Source organism: Squalius cephalus, assembly GCF_949319135.1.
Source record: "Squalius cephalus genome assembly, chromosome: 8".
Lineage (NCBI taxonomy): Eukaryota > Metazoa > Chordata > Actinopteri > Cypriniformes > Leuciscidae > Squalius > Squalius cephalus.
This window is the reverse complement of record NC_137129.1, coordinates 32,724,917-32,747,098: the sequence shown is the minus strand read 5'-3', so window position 1 is coordinate 32,747,098 and position 22,182 is coordinate 32,724,917. Positions and strand designations below refer to the sequence as shown.

The 22,182-nt window shown below is 36.1% G+C and overlaps 1 protein-coding gene across 5 annotated transcripts in view; it reads right to left on the bottom strand.

Moving 5' to 3' along the window:
- Window positions 1-2,002: 2,002 nt before the first annotated feature.
- The window catches only part of arhgef2a (Rho guanine nucleotide exchange factor (GEF) 2a), a 43,237-nt gene continuing 23,057 nt past the window's right edge, over window positions 2,003-22,182 (bottom strand). For 4 of the 5 annotated variants that reach the window (XM_079877954.1, XM_079877955.1, XM_079877956.1 and 1 more), the window contains 20 exons: window positions 19,778-19,845; window positions 19,546-19,609; window positions 19,086-19,215; window positions 18,511-18,620; window positions 17,292-17,435; window positions 16,366-16,616; window positions 15,820-15,945; window positions 13,750-13,867; window positions 13,277-13,525; window positions 13,055-13,131; window positions 12,134-12,309; window positions 10,841-10,908; window positions 10,449-10,637; window positions 9,586-9,684; window positions 8,427-8,476; window positions 7,987-8,028; window positions 6,989-7,039; window positions 6,552-6,863; window positions 5,171-5,372; window positions 2,084-3,582 (listed from right to left, as the gene is read on the bottom strand). In XM_079877954.1, coding sequence (XP_079734080.1) covers window positions 3,512-3,582; window positions 5,171-5,372; window positions 6,552-6,863; window positions 6,989-7,039; window positions 7,987-8,028; window positions 8,427-8,476; window positions 9,586-9,684; window positions 10,449-10,637; window positions 10,841-10,908; window positions 12,134-12,309; window positions 13,055-13,131; window positions 13,277-13,525; window positions 13,750-13,867; window positions 15,820-15,945; window positions 16,366-16,616; window positions 17,292-17,435; window positions 18,511-18,620; window positions 19,086-19,215; window positions 19,546-19,609; window positions 19,778-19,845 — 2,597 coding nt within the window. In that variant the 3' untranslated portion in view covers window positions 2,084-3,511. Of the gene's footprint in view, window positions 3,583-5,170; window positions 5,373-6,551; window positions 6,864-6,988; window positions 7,040-7,986; window positions 8,029-8,426; window positions 8,477-9,585; window positions 9,685-10,448; window positions 10,638-10,840; window positions 10,909-12,133; window positions 12,310-13,054; window positions 13,132-13,276; window positions 13,526-13,749; window positions 13,868-15,819; window positions 15,946-16,365; window positions 16,617-17,291; window positions 17,436-18,510; window positions 18,621-19,085; window positions 19,216-19,545; window positions 19,610-19,777; window positions 19,846-22,182 lie in introns of all 5 variants that reach the window. The other variant, XM_079877957.1, reaches the window with a different exon arrangement.

Here is a 22,182-nt window from a genome sequence, read left to right as displayed (position 1 = left end):
CCACTCGCTCATTATAGCTCACCTAATACAGTCATGAGTCCTGTTTGGTGACTAATGAGGCGACGTTGTAGAGATGTTACATTGGATTTCAGGGCCTAAAATTCAGTTTAAAACTAATGGTGTCAACACCAATAAATTCACTGATATATTCCTACTTTTCATTTCCATCTACTGTTTTTATTCTTCTTTTCTGTTACTAGATCATCCCATTGTGGAAGAAAGAACTGGAAGATATGAAATGACAAAGACAGAAAGAATGGACGCAGATGGACAGAGCTGAGGTCCAGCTATAATAAGACAAAGCCGCTGTGTTTGTGACAGGCACAGGTGTGTGTGTGTGTGTGTGTGTTACATTACTCGCATCCCCAGCTGCACCGTTCCCTTTATGGCTCGTCAGTCGCCACAATGATCACTTTACAGGCTTTTTCCTAATGTGAGACACTGTTCTATCATTAACTCGCCCGGCCACGTATAACAAGGCTTTGGGGAACCACTCTTGATGTGGTAAGATTGCCACCAATGCAATGGTATTCAACATTCCCAAACACACAGCCATCTAGATGATTTCTCTCTCTAGATCTGTATTTATTCATAGAGCAAGGCTTATTTTGTTCATTTTATTTTATTATTTGTTCCCCACTATTGTAGTATATAAATCATGTGACTAATTACAATTATACACACAAAATGTATCAGTTGGCCTTCTTTATAATTACGATTTTACACATTTTAGAATGAGTAAAGTCATTAAAAATATGAACTAACACAAATATGGGAATTATGTTGGGATCAAATAATGCTAAACAAATCAAAATTGTATTTCATCAAAGTGCAACGCATGTAAATGTCATATTTTAAGTATATAAAAATAAAAATAAATGTAAAAATAAAACAAAATAGTGTAGATTTTCACATCATTCATCCATCATTCTGCATTATTAGTGATATACGAGTATGAAAGCAATAGTGAAATAAGTCATTCATGTGCATCTTAAAGTGTGCGTTCCACTAAGCGCTTGCTGATGTGAAGGGACAATGGTGGTGTCGGGTTATGGGTGACCAGACTATTTTTAGTCCGGAGGCCAGGCTAAAGTTAAAGCTCATTGTTTAAGAATAAATAAAATACAATGTATTAGTATTCAGACTTGCTTATTATACAATGGTATTCAGAATGGACAAACAACATTTTGTATTATGCACAAATGGAAAGTTTACACAAGTCAATGCTTTATGATAAATCTAGGCTCTTAAATGTATCCCATAATTCCTGCAGTGAAGGCAGTTCATTGTAAGGAGAAAGTAACTCTTGCACTGTAATACAGAGCCAATGCACCACTTTATTTTGAGTGCTCCTTTTGTTTGATAGATATAATCGTTCTTCTAACACACTCTTTTGGTTTAGGACAGTGAAGTGATGGATGAGGTAGAGTGTGTATGCGTCTGAATGCCAGCTATGCTGCCTGTGCAGCCAAGCTATTAATACTCGTCTCTTGGCTGACATTGTTTTACGGATTAGCTGCTATCTAGGGACAAAGATCTGGATTTTAGATAGGCTATCGAAATGCACATTTAAATATACATGGTTTACTATTATTATTATCATTTTCATTGTTAAAAAAGGATAGAAAACGTACGAAAATCTGTTTGTATGCAGATTAAATAGATCATTGGAACACTCCGTTTGGATTGGTCAATCGCGATACACAGCCGATTCTAAAGATTTCATATAAAACACTCTCATGGTAATTCATGTTTATGTTTCGCGTATTTGTTGCAAAATTCGTATAAATTCACCACATTTAAATTTACCACCAATTTACCAAAAAAAAAGTCAAATAGTTCGGCTACATCTCATGAGAACAGGTTGTAGAGAGGATTACTTTGGAGGACTTCAGTGGTGTTGGTGGTAATGCATTACAAGTAACATGTGTTACATAATCAGATTACTTCAAGTACACATTACAAAATATCTGAGTTACTTTTCAAGTAAGTAATGCAAGTTACTTTGCTTTCCCATTTATTGACTGACAGCTCTCCTGTCATTTGCTGCTAACATTCGCTTATCCAATTCAACCACAGTATTAAGCATATATTTATTTTTTATTTTAGTTTAATTTGTGTACAATCCAGAAGGGCCCAGATGAGAAAAAGTAACACAAAAGTAATGTAACACTACTTTGCATAAAAAGTAACTAAGTAATGCAATAAGCAATAAGAAAACTTTTCCCAACACAGTATTAATATAACTGTAATTTTTCTCACACTTTGATTTACTCTCATACAAATTTAAGATAAAAAAAACAATCCCGATGATGTTGTATACCAACAATTTTTATTTTATTCACTTCGATATATCTGAAACACTGTATGAACATTTCAACAATGTTTGTCATTTTCAATACAAACATTTTTTATGTGACTTCAGTAAATCCTATGTTTTCTTATAGTTACTTCAAAACATGAAGAATATCATCCTACAATAATTTCTAAGACGTTGCTTCCTGAAATGTTCAGCTGACTAAAATAAAAGCATATATTTCAGCAATATTCAGCCAAGCAAATTTTGGCACATAGTCAAGTAATGGCAAAAAGAACATTCTTAAACAAAATTAAAACAGAAGCAAAACTGTAGTTAAGACACATCAAATGTTGGTGTTACTGGCATATTTCGGTGATGTGATCTATTTTAATCAATAAATCTTCTTATATTTACAAAGCATTCCCCATTAACGCACACTGTGGGTTGAGGAACCATTCATAATATCATACTACTCTTATCATAATAACCTTCCTGGTTTTATTAAGATCATTGCTATAGATGTAAATATATATTCCTATATATTGCTATAAATTGCAATATAAGTCCTTCATAAAAATAATAGTCATTTTTGTTATAGAGCCAGTAGTTTTGGTCCCAGTATATTATGTTGGTATATATTTCAAGTTATGGCTTCTTTCTAACTGCTTCAACATGCCTGAAATAATTGATCTTTCCATTCAAAATAAAGGAAAATAAATAAATGTAAAATAAAGCGCAAGAAAGAGACATTTCTTTACAATGACCTCTCACGAACAAGAACGAGAAAGTTTCGCATGCTCCAGCATCGGTACAATGATCTCACATACAGTACATACATCTCAACGGTTTCTGCCGGTACCCTTGAGCTGGATCAGTCATGTTTGGTTTATTTAGATACTTTAAGAATCTCAAGACAACTATCAAGTGCAAAGTCCCATTATTTGCATGACTCCATCTCCATCACGGTGCTTTGGCATATCCTTATTGGTCCGTGGATGTCAAAAGCCATATGTTTGGATTCCAAGAAGACACGTTGAATATTAACATGTCATAAACGGCCACACAGAAGCTGTAAGCAAAATTACTGGATACAACTAAATACTGTATGTATATAATGGAATGAATATTCATAAACTAAGTAAGACTCTTCCCTGGTCAGAGGAGTCTATAGTCTGTTCCAGGCCAGTCTTGGGTTGAGAAATCCAAAATACATTAGCAGTGTGAGACCTCTCGGTCCCGGGGGTCTGTCGCGGACTCGCTCTCTTCAGGAATGTCCTGCAGATCTGTAGATGATGACAGTCATATTTAGACATTAAACTCAGAGATGAGACAGTTTTAAGTTCTGTATTTTGCCAAATGATCTGGATGAAATGAACTACTTTTTGACTACACGGTACACATTCTTGATATACATTACATTACAGTCCAAAATGAACACTAATCTGCCAAATGCAGATTAAATTGGCCTTTGGAAAGTAAATCAAATTGTTTTAGTTGGCCGGTAACCTTATGGAACTGATAATCCGAGACCGATAATAGCAAATATACAATGGAAAATACCTTTCATATACTTCATTCACTACAATTTTATGTTGGTCAGAAATTTTTATGATCAGTACATTTTCTCAATTCCAAAGATCAGAAGATCAAGATCAAGATCAATTTCTGAAGATCAAGATCTAAAGCAATCCTGAGTTCAAACTAAAGTAATTATAATGCATTCTACAAGTAATTGAAGAAAAGAGTGCAGAGCAACAACAATAAATGCTGCTAACCTGCTATTTTTCCATAGGAATTAAGTCTAAGTAATGATTCACATTCCTTTGCTAGCAACATATTTACCTAGACACTTTTATCATAATTCATCCACACGGGGAACAATGTAAAAAAAATATTTTTTTTTCGTTTCTTTTTTTTTGAAAATGAAAACGTTTGGGGTCAGTAAGATGTTTTAATGTTTTTGAAATAAGTATTTTATGCTCACCAAGGCATGGTGATGTCCCTAAAAGTAATTAAGAAAATAATAATAAAAAAGCAATAATTTCTTAAAATACTGTATGCTGAACACTTCCACATGCAGCATGAGTAGTATGCCATTTCAAACACACCTCAAGACTGTGATTATATAATTTCAAGAGGCTTTAAAGTCAAACCTCTGTGTGTATAAGTGTATGTACATAAGGTATGTTCATTGTGAATGACACACTAGGTCTGTGTGACACATTCAACCTGCAATTATCCACCTATAACACACACGCTCACACATTAGTAATCCACCTAAATGTACTGTACTTAAAACATTTTTTTTTTTTTTGACTAAGCAGGTTCTCCTGTCTGACAGATTTTAGTGTGTGTGTTGTAAGTTTGTGTACCTTTGTGTGTGGGTGTGTGGAATGTTTCATGTGCTAAATTCAACATGTGTTTGTTTTTTGCACACTGGTTGCATAATCGTGTGTAGGCTGCTATTAGTGTTACAAAGAGCCAAAGTTTACAGAATTCTGGGTGAAGTGCATCTACGCAGACTGTCTGATAAATATGTAATCATTTCATATAAAAATGGAGCAAAGTCAAAGCCAACAACTTCCAGGCAACCAGTCTCCTACATTGTGCTATTCTCTTGTATCATTCTCATATAATAAACTTAATTCAATATTTAAATGTACATTTATTTACCGATTTATTTGTTAAGTAGCTAGCTATATAATAATATTTAACATTATTATCTTAATATTATAAATATATTTAATATTATTGTATTAATTATATATATAGTATAAATATGTTTCCTTTTAAAAAACAACTAGATATGTAAGTATAAATGTATTTATATTATTTGTTATAATAATGTCGTTCTGTGTCATATCTACAGACCTCTGGGGCTTTCTGAACGAGGAGACACCCTCGAATCCACCTCATCGTCATCATCATCATCATCATCATCATCATCAGATATCACGTCCACTTCCACATCACTGCATTCCTGCAGGCCGTCTGATTGCTCCATCGATTCCTGGCTAGCCAATGGGGTGTCAGTGTTGGGGTCAGTATCACTTTCTCTGCGAGTTGATGGGGCCTTGAAGTGAGGAAATGAGAAGCAAATGAGATATTGCGAGCTACTACATTGTAGGTCTTATATACTTTGAGCAAACACCACATGGCACATACTAAAGTGCATTGCTTGCACCTTGCTTGCGATAACATCAAAAGTGCAAAAGTTATATTTAAAAAAGGCCAAATTATAACCTTTTACTCTTGATTTAGTTTTTTTGGGTCTACTAGAATAGATTTTCATGCTTGAAATTTAGAAATGCAAAAAATTTTGCATTGTTGCAGCACCTCCCTTCCCAGTCTGTCAGTAACTCTCTGTTTAGTTCCCGTCTCTATTTAGCTCCTCCTTCCCAAAAGCGCAATGTGCTCTGATTGGTTGACTTGACCAGTGTGTTGTGATTGGTTAGTCCTGGGAGGTATACCAGTTCATACCGAATACCGGTGTTTATTTTTGTTATGATATAAATTTTTAATATACCACAATACCGGTGTATGTCGCTTTAACAACAATCGGAACACTTTGGACACTGTTTGAGAGGGTCCGTTTTCACTGGTGCTGCACAGCTGTATGTGTTACTAAGCGTGACGGTGAAGATGGATAGGTTAAACTATAATTGATAGCTGTAAAATTATATTACAGTGTTTCCCATACATTGGTTCACAGTATCGACTCTGCCCGCCACAAATAGATTTTCCAAAAGGCTTTGACATTGTTGAATAAACATGAGCACTGCACGTTTCAAAGTCAAAACGTGGCGCGGGTGTTTTTATATGAATGCATCTTTGAAGGGAACTGACTGTCTTTAGAAAAGTTTCGATGTTATTTTAATTGAATCTTTCTTTATCTTTCCTGATAAAGCAGCGTTTATGAGCTTTGTGTAGTCGTTACCGGGGAAACCGCTATTTCTCCTAAAGCGCCTCCTGCTGGCACCTCTTTGTAAACGCCATCATTTTGTGGGGCCTTGCAAACCTGTATTAATAGTGTTGTGGAATTTTTCTACAATATTCACTCAGGACAGTACAATAGGGCATTCTAAGTCAATCTACTGCAGTATTTACTTTGTGCTCTGTAACTTTGCAGACATTTTTCATTCTCAGGCAGCAACATTACACACTGAAGAAAGTTGACAATGTAAAAAAAGCATAATATGTCCTTTTCAAAATGTTTTAAACTCGCTAAATGTAGATGATAAGATGAACTCACCTGTGATCTTGTAGTTCCAGCTCCATCACCTAGAGAGGCGCTATGGGTCTTAAGATCCCTGAGCTGTTTCTCCAGCTGGGCTCTGGCTCTCTCGCTGTCCCTGAGTTTGCCCTCGGCTCCCCTGAGGCGTCCGAGCTCCTCCTGCAGGAGACTGTGCTGCCGTTGCAGCAGGGCCAGCTCACCCAGCGAGCCCATGTCACTGGCACTATCCCGGGACAAAGAGCGGACTGTACGAGCCCCTGGGATGGCTGGGGAGACAGGGCTCTCTCTTAGGCAGAGCTCTAAGATGGAGTCCTGTCGGATCACCACACCCTAGGAGAGACATTTCTTTAATTTTATATTTTGCCACTTTATTGACATTAACGTTTTATTTTGGATCCTGTTTGTACGTAAGTGCTTAGAAGATTTGATAAATGTATTTTGCAATGCACACATACCTGCAGAACGTGTAACTGAGCACTGAGATTCACCAGCCTTTGTGACACCTCCTGAAACACAAGACACATTTGTGATGCGTCACATTAATATATAGACACTAATCTATTTAAGCCAAGAGGATTGCAATATTTAATGGAGGATTTAATGGATACTTTGTGGATTTAGCAGATAACGGAGTAAAAAATTCATACTGATAATGTAAATACTATGCTAATACTTTCTCACAATACTTTCTTAATACAGAATCTCACAATTTTGCCTTTTTTTCTCTCAATTGTGAGTTTACATCTCGCAATTCTGCCTTTTTTTCTCAGAATTGCATGTTTATATCTCGCAATTCTGACTTTATAACACGCAATTGGGAGATACAAAATCAGAATTGTGAGATATAAACTCGCAAGTGTCTATTTTTTCCTTAGAATTGGACTTTATTACTATAAATTCTGAGAAAAGAAGTCAGAACTCGCAATTCTTGACTTTTTTTTCTTAGAATTGCATGTTTATATCTCGCAAATTTTGACTTTATGACACACCGTTGTGAGTTTATTTCTTGCAATTCTGACTTTATAACACGCAATTGAGACTTTATATCACTTCATTACTCCAGTCTTCAGTGTCACATGATCCTTCAGAAATCATTATAATATTCAGATTTTCTGCTCAAGAAACATTATTCTTATTATCAATGTTGAAAACAGTTTTAATGCTTAATGCTTAACCATGATACAATTTTTAAGTATTATTTGATAAATTTTTTTTTAATTTGAAATCTTTTGTAACATTGTAAATGTCTTTTGATAAATTGAATGCATCTTCGCTGAATAAAAGTATTACTGTTTTCTTAAGTTACTGATCCCAAATTGAATTAGTCAGTAAATTAAAAAGCAGTAGTCAATTTGCTAGTCACTCTAGTTTAAAGGGTTCTAATGCAAAAAGTAAAACAATAGCTTTTTTAGATGGCACACATTAAGCCCGCTCTTGAACTAAATGTTAGTACCTCACTTGGTGGCTTGTCCTCCGTTTGATTCCCATTACCATCCTGTACAGAAACAAATGTTTTGCATTATTCACACAATCATAATTCTGAACCAGCAGTTTCATTCAAAAGCTTTAATTTGTCAGCACACATTGAAAAGCACAATCTTGCTATGTGTCGATGAAAAGGGAGATAAAGTGCAGCTTTCAAGCACCAGTGGTGAGTCGTGATGGAGAGTTTTTGGTAGATTCAGGTTGCTATGGAAACCTGCGAGTTTCAGATGACTAATTTTTTTCACCATTACATAAAAACTCAGTAATAGCATCGAACCATATTATTATGTGCATAATTATTACATTTCATGAAACATATTTGATGCAGGCAGATGTGAATGTCAAAGATGGTGATAACAAACAGCTCACTAACAGATTATATTTTCTAAAAAATAATGTTTTGTATACCTGAGCAGTTTGGTTCTCCTGAGAGCCATTGACTAATACCTCTTGTCCATCTGGAAGTACAGAGGAAGCACAATGGTCAGAAAAATGGGTTTACTTAGTAGGGGTGTAACGGTTCAAATTATGGTTTGGTTTGTATCACGGGTTTAGGATCACAGTTTCGGTACAGTTCGGTATGTTCAGGAAAAAAAGGACTACAATCAAATCAAAATAAAGAAAATAAGGACAAGATACAAATAAACAGAGATTTGTAGGTTTTTCAGGTAAGTCTTAACTACTTTTCAGATACATAAATTGAATAAAAGTAATCAAATGTAAAATAACACTGCATGTAATCTTCACTGTATAAATTAAATAAAGATGAATCCTTATTAAAGTTACAAAAGTTATTCATTCAAGAGAAGTGAGTGATTTTGTGAGTCTTTTGTTGGTTGATTAACATTAAAAACACAGAAAGCAGCAGGAATATTAAGTTGCTGTTAATTTAAGACAATGCACGGATCCAATACTGATACAACACACATGCATTTTGTCTTCTGTTTATGTTCCTTTTATGTTCACTTAAGACATAACCTACTATGGTTGCATGTCAAGATGGGCATGATATGACTTTGTGTGAATTTGTCACATCACATCACATCACTTTAGTATTCACATGCTGTCGCTTCGGATAAGTGCGCACACAATAGTTCTCTTATGCGTCTTCTTGCACTTGACTGTTTAAATTGGCAATGCTTAAAAAAACAAAAATGATAGATTGGCCCGATTGGGGTGGTGACAGTTCCGTCAACTGTCCCGAGCGTCTTTCACGCTGGTGCTGGGCAATCAGGCAGTCCTATTTTTTTTTAGCCCTGCCCAGTGCTTTCGTTATTGTTGTATGTATGTCCGAATTTACACTGACTGAGTGCCTTTTTAAACACAAAAGGCAATGTGTGCTGTTTTGGTCTCACCTGTGCTCACGCGCTATCAACACCGGGGTGATGGCTGGTCATATTAGAACATACGGCACTCGCATCGAACAAAGTTTACAAAGAGTGACTGTTTTGTCCACTTTTTTTAACCGTTTAACCGTTTTAACCGTTAGACCCCTAATATTTAGCCAATCATACATATTAAAGGCACATTTTATTTACATATTGCATGTTTTGTTTTTGACACCTACTGATTACTAGCGCTCCACTGTGGTTGTGATGGCCGTTGGAACTGCAGGGCAGAGGAGCCTCAAAACTGGATCCTAATATCAGCTCTGTCAATCTGTCCACTGCAGAGAGAGAAAGATAGGGACATCATGACATTTTACAAGATATTATGAAAGATCTGAGGATGGGCTCAGAGGATTTAGCTAAAAATGGATGGTGAACTTTTCAAAATAGGAAAAAAAGAATAATCAAACTTTTTTTTTTTTACTTTCACAAAACGAGACAGAAACGTGCAGAGGCATACGGGCAGCAAGTATGAATTTTATAACATTTTAATTTTTTTATGTTGTTGTTAATGTTGTTAATACAACTAATATATTATGTGTGTGTGTGTGTGTGTGTAAAATACAACAAAAAATGGTACTTTAATGATCTGTCATTTATTTATTCAGATGCTGAAACTGATTAAAAATAAGTGTACATTTTTGTATCTCTATGAAATAAACACAAATATATAAAAAAAAAAAAATAAAAAACCTGACTACTACCTGACATATATATTTTTATATATATATGCCAATACTGATGTTTAAAAAAAAAAAAAATCATATTATACATATAATCAGAATTGGTAAGCACGTTTATATGGTTGTGAATTTTTTACAAACATTTCAAGCCAGTCTTTTTTAAATATAGCCTCACATGGCAAAACCTCAGACCAAAATTCTACCTTCGTTTCTGATGCCATTCACTGCTTACTCATAGTGTGAATACAGTAACCTGTTAATATGGGCGTTGAAAGAAATGTGCACTAGAGGGTGAAACAAGCCTTATGCAGGTGGAACACCCTGCTTCAGCCACAAATGTCACATCCTGTCTGTCTTACCCTCAGTTATGGCCTGTGTGAGCAGCTGTTCTCCACGCAGTGCCTGAGAAGACTCGGCTCTGAACAGGTTTCTGGAACAGGATGGCTGCATGACCTCGTAACCTCCCATGACCTCCGCCAAGTCAGAGAACAGGGTGACCCGCTCCTGAAGCAGCTCTAACACCTCCCTGTCCTTCTGCTGGATATCAGCTGAAACAGAGCATGAGGATCAGTACATGCTTCTTCACGCTGTCAAAATAGTGGCCTTGTACCACCTTCAAATTCTGTGTAAAGATGTCATGACAACTTGACATGACAACAACTGAAGTGATTCCTTAAAATAAGAATGAAAAAGTGTTTGCCCCAATATTGGCAGTGTGAATATATGTGTGTGTGTAGTGTTTAAAGCAAACCTTTTAGTCTCCGCAGAAGAGCCTTGTCTTCTGTTTCTATGAGAGGGAATTCTTCTCTTGATGGACAGCTGTGTGATAAAACAATGATGGTAAAGAACAATGACCATTAGAAATGGTAGTTTTAAATGGTTAGTTTATGCCCATTAGCATTGAAGTCATCTTTATGTTAGCTTCCCCACTTTTAACAAGTATAAAGATTTAATATGTACAGTCTTTCTCTTCTGGGAAAATAGACCAATTATATATTTTTTGTCCAATAAAATGCTATCTAAAATGAAAATATTGTGCTAATGCTGGTATTTTGTTTGCTAGCTTTTTTCTCAAGGAAGTGGTGAGAATGTATTCATTTTGAAAGTGACTTCTGTTGCCATTGCGTATGGCAGTTTTTTTTTTTTAAAACTGCCCTCCGTGGAGTAAAAAAATAAACAAATCTATTAATAAATATTTAAATAAAAAATATAAATAATAATAATAATATAAATAAAATGTTCTGTTTTGGTTTAGTTTCATTGTGTTTTGGTTCTGTTTTCCCTGTTCTGTTTTCCCCGTGTTCACTAGTTAGTTTCCTTGGTTGTTAATTAGTTCTACACACCTGTTCCATTTGATCTTGATTAATCTCCCCATGCATTTAAGCCCTGAGTTTCCTCAGTTAATTTGTCCAGTATTGTCTTTGTTAAGTGTGGTTGAGAATTAGTTTAACCCTGCGATCTCCTGAGTGTTCCTTTGTGGATCTAATAAAGACTGTTTTCGTTTGATTCCTCGTCTTCGTGTGCATTACTACAGTCACTAAGTGACAGATAATACATATGAATTATTATGAACAAAAAGAAACACATAAAAATGATAATTATTATTATAATTATGTATAATAATAATAATAATAATAATATAAAGAATTAAGAAATAAAATATAAACAAATAAATAATTTCCCATGCATAAATAAATAAATGGATCTTCTATATGTTTAATTGTAGGAAGGAGTTCCCTCGTAAGTGGATTGTAGTATTTGCGGGTCCTTGGCATCAACTGAATTAAATTAAATGAAACCCCCGATCTATAAAGCAAGCTGTACAGTTTGGTTATGCAGGGCTATAATGTAAACAAAAGCTATTGGCAACTCAAGCTTCCCACAGAACTGACATATGCCTTTTAAATGTCCCACCCCTGAATATTAAAGAAAGTGCTTTCATGTGATTTTCTAATTCCACTGCCAAGAGAGAGGTCCTGAAAAATGTCAAATGGTAACTGTGAGTGCTGTGCGGACTGTTAAGAGTGTGTTCACATGTGTGTACCTGCTGATGGTTTGCTGTATGTGCCGTAACCAAATGTTTCTGTCTTCTTTAGAGGCTGCATAGAGCTCATACATCTCAGGTGGGCTGGACTCACTGCTTATCAGGAACAACCCTCGCTCTTGATTGGCTATGTCTCGGACCAAGAGATTCTGCAGTGACACCACCGCAGACTTATCCTACAGAGAGAATGAGAAGAAAAGAGATATTGTTGTCAGGTACAGATTTACAAAAATAAATAGCTTAGAAAAGTAATAGCAAATTCCTCTTCATCAAGTCTCACAATTTGAGGTATCACAGGACGAGTTACAATGTCTACGTCATAATGTTTTCTGCAAATGTTTACGTCACAATGTGAAATATTAGCATGACGCCCGCCCACAGACATTCGCAAAGAAAGATGATGAGGTTGTCGCGGAGACGCTGTATGTTTAGATGTAAAAGCAAAATCCCTTCGTTAGGCATTTTGAAAAAGGACGGAATTAGGAATCATTGGAGATTTATTCATAATGCTGTTCCTGAGCAGTGCAATCCAAAAGTTAGCTTGTGTACAGCACATTTTACAAAGGAGAACGTGGGAGAGTACAACATTTCCGACACACGCTTAAAGTGTTTGGCCAATCACAATGTACCAGATTAGCCGGCCAATCAGAGCTCTCTGGGCTTTTCGGAAGGAGGGTCTTTGTTGAAATCAGCGTTCTAGACAGACTGGGAATAGAGGTGCTGTTATAATGTACATTATGTGGAAAAATAAAGTGTTTTTTGAACATTAAAGTATGCTAACCTATTCTATTAATTACACCCAATAAACAAAATGACGATCTTTTAAAATAGCATCATATGACCCCTTTAAAACTTTGAACAGAGCGAAAAGTATGAGCACTAGCAATATGGATACGTGGCTTAGCAAGCAAAGTAACTTACCAAACTGGCAAAGATGTACCGTTGATCTTTCTCTTGCAAGAATACTAGAATGTCAGTCATCAACAAAACCTGAACATCTACAACAGAAAGAAAAAGGGAAATGCAGTACATTAATACACCCACAAGCAGAAGAACATGTCAGCTAATACAATAGCGTGTTTGTAAATCTCCATCTGACACATCACATTACACTTCCTCATAACCAGCCGCAGTCTTCCGTACCTTTGAGCCGAGAGCCAGGCGTTTTCCAGAGCAGCGTGCCTTCGTGTATCAGCTGCCTCCGGAGCAGTTCGGCCGGTCTGAACAAGGCTCCAGAGCGGAGTTTGGCCTCAGCCCGCGGGTCGACCCGGGAGCGGATCTCTTGCAGCCGTTGTGTCCTTTCTAGCTCCAACACCTGCTGGTCCACCGAACTGAGCAGCTCCCGCATACAAGACAACGCATGTAACAGACCTGAAGCTTCCTCTGGATTGTCTGCATTGTTACACACAATAATCAGTTCATAAAAAATGTCTATAACCAGGGGCATTTAAATGACTTTACCCTCCTAAAATGTGACCATTATGTAATTTTTTTTAAAAATAATACATCATATTAGAAGGAGAGAGTAGTTTATAGACATGGAGGGGAAGGGTGGAGGTGAGAACCTGTTTAAATACAGTTAATATTGACACTGACGACATACGCCCGAGTCTCACCTTTGGTGTTGTCATATATACGTTGCACCAGGACAGGGTATTTAGTGATGCGCTGAGTGACCAACAGGATGCACTCCTGGAACCCGTGACGACGCAGTAGAGGACCCCGATTCGCCCTCTGAGAGGACACAGAAGGAAAAAGACAATGATAAATGGACAGTTAACCCTTTCTGCCTCTGTGCACTGTATTTACAGAACTGTCACTTGCCAGATCGGGCCAGAGCTGCATCTTCACGCAAGTTGATGATTTGTGTGTGTTTTTAAGCCTTGCCAACTTAAATATTCAGTGCAAATAGACACGAAAGTACCCGCGTCTCTCAGTGGTACTCGTGTGCTGTGTGACAAGTTTTGTGTGCGCAACAACACACATCCAAAGTGCGCGCCCAGAACGCTGCGCATCACAGCGCCTGAATACTCTTGTCGATTATCCTCGCAAACATAGTCGGTTATGTCTTAAGTAGATGTTAACATGAGAGATAAATGCATGTGTAACAGTACATTAGATATGTGCAACTCTTCAAGTGACAGCAGCCTAATATTCCTGCTGCTCTCTGTTTTTATGTTAATCAAACAAACTCACTGGCTCTTGACTGAATAACTGCAATAAGGGTTAATCTATATTTATACAGTGAAGACTATGCAGTGATATTTTACATTTGCTTAATATATCTGTACCTGAAAATCTAGTTTAGACCTACATGAAAAACCTGAAAAGAACTGTTTTTTCATTTGTATATGTTTGTTCTATTGTATTTATTTGTGCTATTGCTTGTAATTTGATTATTTGTTCTTTTTTTATTACTGACTGTCTGTCACAGTATAAACGCATGAAGATGAAGATCCAGATGAAGATTCCAAAAGTCTTTAATTCAATACACAGGGTAGCTACAGCATAACACAGGCGAGACTGAACTGAAAACACAGGCAAACGAGGTGATCAATGACAACACAGTTGAACGTGATGGCCAATCATGTTAGATTCCATGACAACCAAGAAGAAGCGGAAAAACTGAAGGAAAACAGGAACTGATGAATGCAAACTAAAAGTCCATGAAAACGAATTTAAACACATAAGTTAGACTAGTAGTTTTTGGTGTCATAACCTCATTTATTTAAGGTTACATGGATCAAAACAACTAGAACAATAACTAGGCCTGTGGTGGGGCCAGTGAAAATTTTGGCAGGGCAAGTAGAAAAAAGCGGCAAAGTTGAACCCTGCTGACTGTAATAAAACAAAACTTGAAAACGATCCCAAAGTGAAAGTTTGATGCCTAAATTCACTTGTAGCAATATAATATAGTATACATTTTCATTTCGGCCAGTTTCTTTTGTTTTAAAATACTTTAATCTTGACAAGAAATTGGACTGCGATGCTGATATGGCGATAAAAAAAAATTAAACACATAAATACTTATAATAATACTAGTCATAATAATAATAATTATTTTATTATTAGTAATAATACTATTATGAAGAATACAAATATATTAATAATAATAATAATAATTATACATACATACACATACATACATTTAAAATCAGCCATTTGTTGGTCTCATACAGAATTTTACTAACAATTTTATTACACAATGTATAATATAGCATAAATGAATTCAGTCAGTATTTTTTGTTTTGAAATCTTACCATGAAAATAGCCTTTGATGCTAGATAGATAGATAGATTTTGTTAAACAATACCTCCTCATATATCATGAGCAGTGTGCTACCTTCCACACCACTGTTCTGAGAATATTTAACTTTTTAAAGCATATTAGTATTACTGTGATATCGATAATTGTGAAATTTCACCTGTTTTGCTACCGTGACCGTCCTAAACTAAGCTATTACGAAGTAAAATAAAACACAAGAGCTGAACACAATCATGATACCTGGAAATCTGATGATTCACACATCTCTGAGAGTCTGCAGGCATTTAATGCATTAATGCACCCGCCCACCATCATTCATCACTCAATACCACTCTATCCTCCCACTTGAAACACACGAGACAACACCTGACCCGGTTATGCAAACACATAACGCACATGGACATGGTCATTCTTGTTCTTACCCGTATAAAGAGCTGAAGTCTCTTGTCTCTGGCCAAAAGCTCTTTGTATAGTTTGACAGCCTTTATATGCCGACTGCAGAACTCAGAATACGTCTTCAGCATCTCGTCTGCACACTGACCTGAGAACTGACATATACACACACAAACAGTGAACTATGAACATTTTGTTCCTTGAAACTTGAAAGCTTTCAGCATCCCACTCTCATACACTCATTTCCATTTGTCACTATTTCTTTCTTTTTGACTTTTCAAGCCCTCTACAACATGACGTCATCAATTTCTCCTTCAAATTCATGCAATGAATTTATATTAGGATATTTTTGAATTCTTATAAAGTATTTATAAGTTTTTAGTTAAATTAGTTTTAAAAACATTGTTCACTTTTTTTTACAGTAATGCATTAAATTGACAGCTCTACTTTATGAAACATTTTAAACTGGCAATCAAAACAGATATGCTAATCCAAAATCACTTATGACTGGCCAAATGTACCCAAACGCATTTACACCCCGTTCCGCCCACGTAAACTCACAAATGCACTCCTACCTGTTTTATTAGCACATCGCTGATCTGAGTGATGGTGAAATTGTTTGTGCTTTCAGGTTGCAGGCTGTGAGCGCGGCGTTCGAGGAGCTGCGTGAGGAAGTGTGTGTGTAGCGTCAACAGGCGCTCCAGGCAGGGGAATAGCGCGTGCACGACCCCCGGCTCCAGCTGCACTTCCTCCAGCATGCCCCGCCTGAACACGCCCTCCATGATCCGCAGGGTCCGAACGTGATGGAGCTCCGTCTGGATCAGCTCTGAAATGATATCACAGAGGTTGAGCTGTACAATTTAAAACATTTAAAATGTCTTTGGTGGACATGTACCCCAAATTAAATATTCCCACTGTCCTTACTGAGGGTAGATAAATGTGATGTGAATGAAAACAATGTAGTGAAGCAAAGAAGTACAGAACAGTCCATATGTTACAATCTTGTGTACACTGGTGTTGCTACTTTCTTAAATTAGTACATTTAGATTATCTTTCCAGTCATCTAACACTCACTTAAAGTTAATCTTCAAAAACAATAATTTAGTAACATGGTTAAATGTAATCTTCCGCAAATCTCAAAGTGTAAGCCCATTTTTTACACTGTACATTATGCTGTAGTGCCTAAATTCACTTAGCATTACAAATTATGCCTTGTTTTTTTGGTTGTTGTTGTTTTATTTTGACAAATTAGTATAAAATATTGATATAGACCCTTTATTAGTTATTATACATAATTTTTATGTATTTAAAAAAACTTTAAATAAATAAAAAGCCACAAGGACAAGATGTACAATCTGTTTGTTTTCATTTGCAAAAAAATAAATACAGTGTCTGGAAAAGCACTTAACAGTACTTGTAATCATGTTTCAGAGTCGACGGCCCATTTACAGTCATAAACATGCTTCGATTTTAGACTTAGATCTGCGTTTTTTTCTCTAACCATAGATGACGTCTTGTCTCTTGATAACATCTTTACGGTGGGTCTGCAAGTAGGTGGAATCTACCGCCATGCTCCAGGAATCTGCCTCAAATTCCTGGCCTTCAAACTCCAAATCTTCCAGCAGAGAGTTGAAGAAGCCCTCTCCTAAAAACAAGAAAAATACAATTTCTGTATTATAGCTTCAGTTTCCAGGTAAACAGGTTGGCCAACATGGAATTTGGGGGATTGATCTATAGCCGATCACGCCAATCAAAAACAATGCTCATCATAAGAAATTTCTTTTTTTCATAAGCTGGTAAGTACACTGCTCTATTTTAATATTTTAAAATGTAATTTATTCCTGTGATGTCAAATCTGAATTTTCAACATCATTACTCCAGTCTTCACTGTCAGATGATTGTGCTGGTTAATATATTTGTGGTAACTGTAATTCAGAATTCTTTGATGAATATATACAGTTAAAAAGAACAGCATTTATTTGATATAGAAATCTTTTGTAAAATTGTAAATGTCTTTACAGTCAATTTCAAACAGACTTCTTTCAAACAATTTAATGACTTCTTTCAAAAACAAATTACTAACTGGAAAAATCTATGTATATGACCGCATTTACACTGCAGGTTTTGATGTCCAATTACGATTTGTTGACTATATCCAAATTTTGATGACTACTTGCATCTTCTTTTAAAAGTGATCCATATTCGATATCTGCATTTACACTATACACTTGGCGAAACAACCCAATGTGTACTGACCCAGAAAAGCTTAGGCCGAAAAGGAAGAAACAGAGCAATTTGCAATGGACGCAGACTAAATAAGAAGCTTTTGCTTTCCGCACCATCTTTAAAGGTCAGCACAACATTTGGTTGAGCCTTCGTCCTTCATTGCGCCATTGAAAAGAGTCATGTGATCGTGGTTGTGTCCATCCGAATTAACGCCATTCGCCATCGTCATGATGGGAATATCCGATCTGTCTGCATACATGGCAGATGCAAATGCACGTATCCGATTCATATGAGATTTATTTCCACATATGAATGAGGCCTAAAACCAATCTGAGAATATTGGAATCCGTGTGTTCTTTTCACGCTTACGTGTTCGTGGGTCATATCCGATCTGTGCCACATTGGAGGAAAAAAATCTGAATTTGTAATGTAAATGCGGCCTATTTTAACGTATGTCTACTTTGTTTAAGTGTTTGTAGGTGTGTGTGTCTCACCCTCATCATTGAGGGACTCCATGGACATGGTTCTGCTCCTGAAGTTGAGTGAGTCTGTGGATTGAGACAAGATCCTGCGCAGCCCCAGAGGATAGTCATCATTCAGAGTCCTACACGCACATGCACAGGTGGGCCAAATGCATGCATACAAACAGATGTACACATATGCATGCAATCACATGCGAAAGAAAAAAAAAAGAAACAAAACAAAATGAGAGGCAGGCATCATAATCACCACAGAAACAGAAAATACAAATAACAAATTTAAAATATATTAAATGACTTAGAAATAAATAAAATAAAAAAATAAAGTGAATATAATGACTAATAAATAACATTCAAACAAAACTGCTTACATTAAACTAAAATGTCCACAAACACACACATACACAAAAAAAACAAAACACAAAAAGACAAAATTACACAGTGATGAGAACATATTTCAGGACAAAAGATTAATGTTATAGCATGTTTTACAGTATTTATAAACTAGGGATTTACTTATTTGGTTATGTGTTGGTAAATTGTACAGGCAAGAGCCCATTTTATGCATCTCTGTCATTTCTGTCACTCACCCTGCAATGTTATTGGTGGAGACGCTCTTGGAAAGTAAGAGAGAAGACCGACCGCGACGTGATCCGAGCAGTGACTGACGAAGACTGTCTGAGGGGTAAATGGCAGAGCTGGGCCTTTCCTTTAAATGGGCTTCAGAGAGGCAGAAAAAGAGAGAACAATGTCATATTTACTCCTGGTAACCAGCTAACAAAAATATCTTCTAAACTAAAGTCTACTTAGTCCAGATCCCTTTGAACAAACATTCTATTAAAATTACTGGAAGAAAGTTTGTTAACTTTGAAAGAACCTTGCAAGAATGTCCCTGCTAGCTGGGTCTTAATCAATTTTGGGCAATCATTACCACATGATCCCCTCAATGATGTCCATTCACAACTAGTCACAGGAGACATATACCACTTGTAATTGGATCAGATGTTAATACCAGATGTAAAAACACACTTGTTTCCATGACATCCTCACCTTTATTCCTCAGAGTCACATTCTGATAGGCCGAATTGTTCCTCATCAGCGCCATTTTCTGTTGCTATTGTGACACATAGATGACATTTTTAGACTTTTGCATAAACCACATCAAGAAAACAGACCCAATTTCGATACATTTCTTCTCCATCCTACCATGAATCAAAGCCAGTGTCTGAATGTCAGTGGTCCATGTGACACCATGTGACACATGTGTGCACTAATATCCCACCTTTTGTTTCATTTTGACACAGTTTGGTAGCGTGTCCCTGCAGCGGTTGTGGATGGTGACATTACAAGCTGAAAAAAAGAACAGATAGGAAAACCCTTTTATCTCACATACTATAATCTTCATACAATCACATTTAAATGTGATGAATGTGATCTTCTCATGGTCACATTTATAAAGTAATAGAATTGTATTCACTTTTTCTGTTATGGGTTTGCAATAACACTTATCATTAGCTGCTTGACCTACCACTATGTTCCAGAAACATTCTTGACTACGTTAAGACTGGTATGATCAAGTTACTAGTAGCTGGTCTGTTGTTGGTCTAAGATGATTCTTTAGCTTAAACCAGCTAGAAACCAACCACTTAGTTCTCAAAAATAGCAACCAGCGTACGATGATACTCCAGCGAAGAAATTGAAAAAAAAAAATCCCCATATTCCCTTTTATACCTGTACTCTAACCTCTTTTGCTTTTTCCTCTCTACAATATTACAGCAAATAATTAAGTAAATCTCAGTACCATACCCATTTTTCGCCTGTCTTTCTCTCCCTCTTGACCTCTGTCCATGTCTGCGGTAAAATGCTTGTTCTAGATCTCCTTTACAGAATGCTACTTGTCGCTGAACATTTTCTCTGGTTACACCGCATTGCTTTTGTCTCTGAACCCCTATTGTTTTAGAACGGCTTTGCTTCCTGTTTTGAGGGTGACTGGGAAGGAAGAGGGACGGGGGCTCCGGTGGGGTTTCCCTGGCCCGATTACCCACAACACACACCTACACGAGTCTAAATAATCACCCACTGAGCAGCACAGGCTTTTTGTAAGTAAAAGTGCATCTCAGAAATGTAACTGTAGAGGAACATTTTATTTAAAAATAGACATGACAAAAATGAGACAAATTGTACAGTAATGTTTGAGTCCATTTTGATAAATGACTGAATGAAAATGTGGTATCTTGGCAAATCTGAACACAAACAGTGTTAAGATCACTATGACAAATCTAAGAAGGAGACTTCACCAAAGGTCACAATAAAAAAAATACAAATAATGTCTCATGGTTTTCACACACACACAAAAAGCAGCACAACTATTTTCAATATTGATAATAATAAAAAATGTTCTTGAGCACCAAATTGGCTTATTAAAATGATTTTTGAAGGATCATGTGACACTGAAGACTTGAGTATTGGTTCATGAAAATTCAACTTTATCATTACAGGAATCAATTTCATTTTATATATATGTATGTGTCATGCATGTGTCTCACATTAACAGTGTTTTGTTTTTAAAAAGCCGTATCAGAATACAAATATTTCATAAAACACATCGATAAATCTGCATTCTGTTCCATTCTTTTGCGCTCTTTCCAACTGTTTTTGAATGTAATATCTTATGTATTGTACTAGAGCTGTGGAATATAATTGGTCAGATATACACACGATTACAGTAAGTCTTGGCAAGTATTCACACAAATATAATTTGTTATGTATTAAGTGAACATTTGGTTAACAGTTGGGGAAAAACATCTAACATTATATAACCGTGCCTTAGGTCTTAATATAATAAACCTACTTTTGTAGCGTTTAATAACAAACAATTCATTTGTACTGAATACCATGCTGTGATTATTTTTGCATTTGATTATTTGTTTTGCTTACTTAAATGCTTCTGTTTAGATGTAAAATTAAAAAGTAAAGCACTGTTCATTTAATTTGTTTCTTTCTTATATTATATTTGCATCTTTGTTCTTATTTTTCAATGATAAAATAACAAAAAGAGCAATATTGTGATTAATAATATAGTAATTATTACTAGTAAAATAATTGGAGGAAAAGATGCATTGTGTTGCATTGAGAATCGTTTTATAATTGAATCGTTACCTCTGAATCGTAATCGAATAAAATCGTGAGGCAAGTGAAGATACACACCTCTATGCTGTACATGCCATGCTGACACGTGCATCTGATACCAGCCTTTATCCAATGCTTCCATATAACTGACTAATCTGCTACTCATGATTTGGGCAACTCATTAAGTTCACTTTAAAAAATAAATTTGCACATCCACATCACATTCAAAGCATCTTAACATAAAATAAAACAGCATCTTTATGTATATACATCTTTTATCTAATCCACTGTAGGATTTAGTTTAAATCTAATATCCCACTCAAAGGTGTTTGGTTCGAAAGGCCTTTGCACTAAGAGCCTGTGTGGGTGTTGAACATGTCGTTCCAGCCTCGATACACAGCAAGAGAGAGAGCAAACAATACCAGAGCAGCCGAGCACAAATCTGCTCATCGATGAGAGGCTCGTACTGTCTGGTCTTTAAATCTGATCTTGATGACAATATAAGGAAGAAGTTGAAAACAATAGCAAAACAGAGAACAAGAATTGAAAGATGAGCAC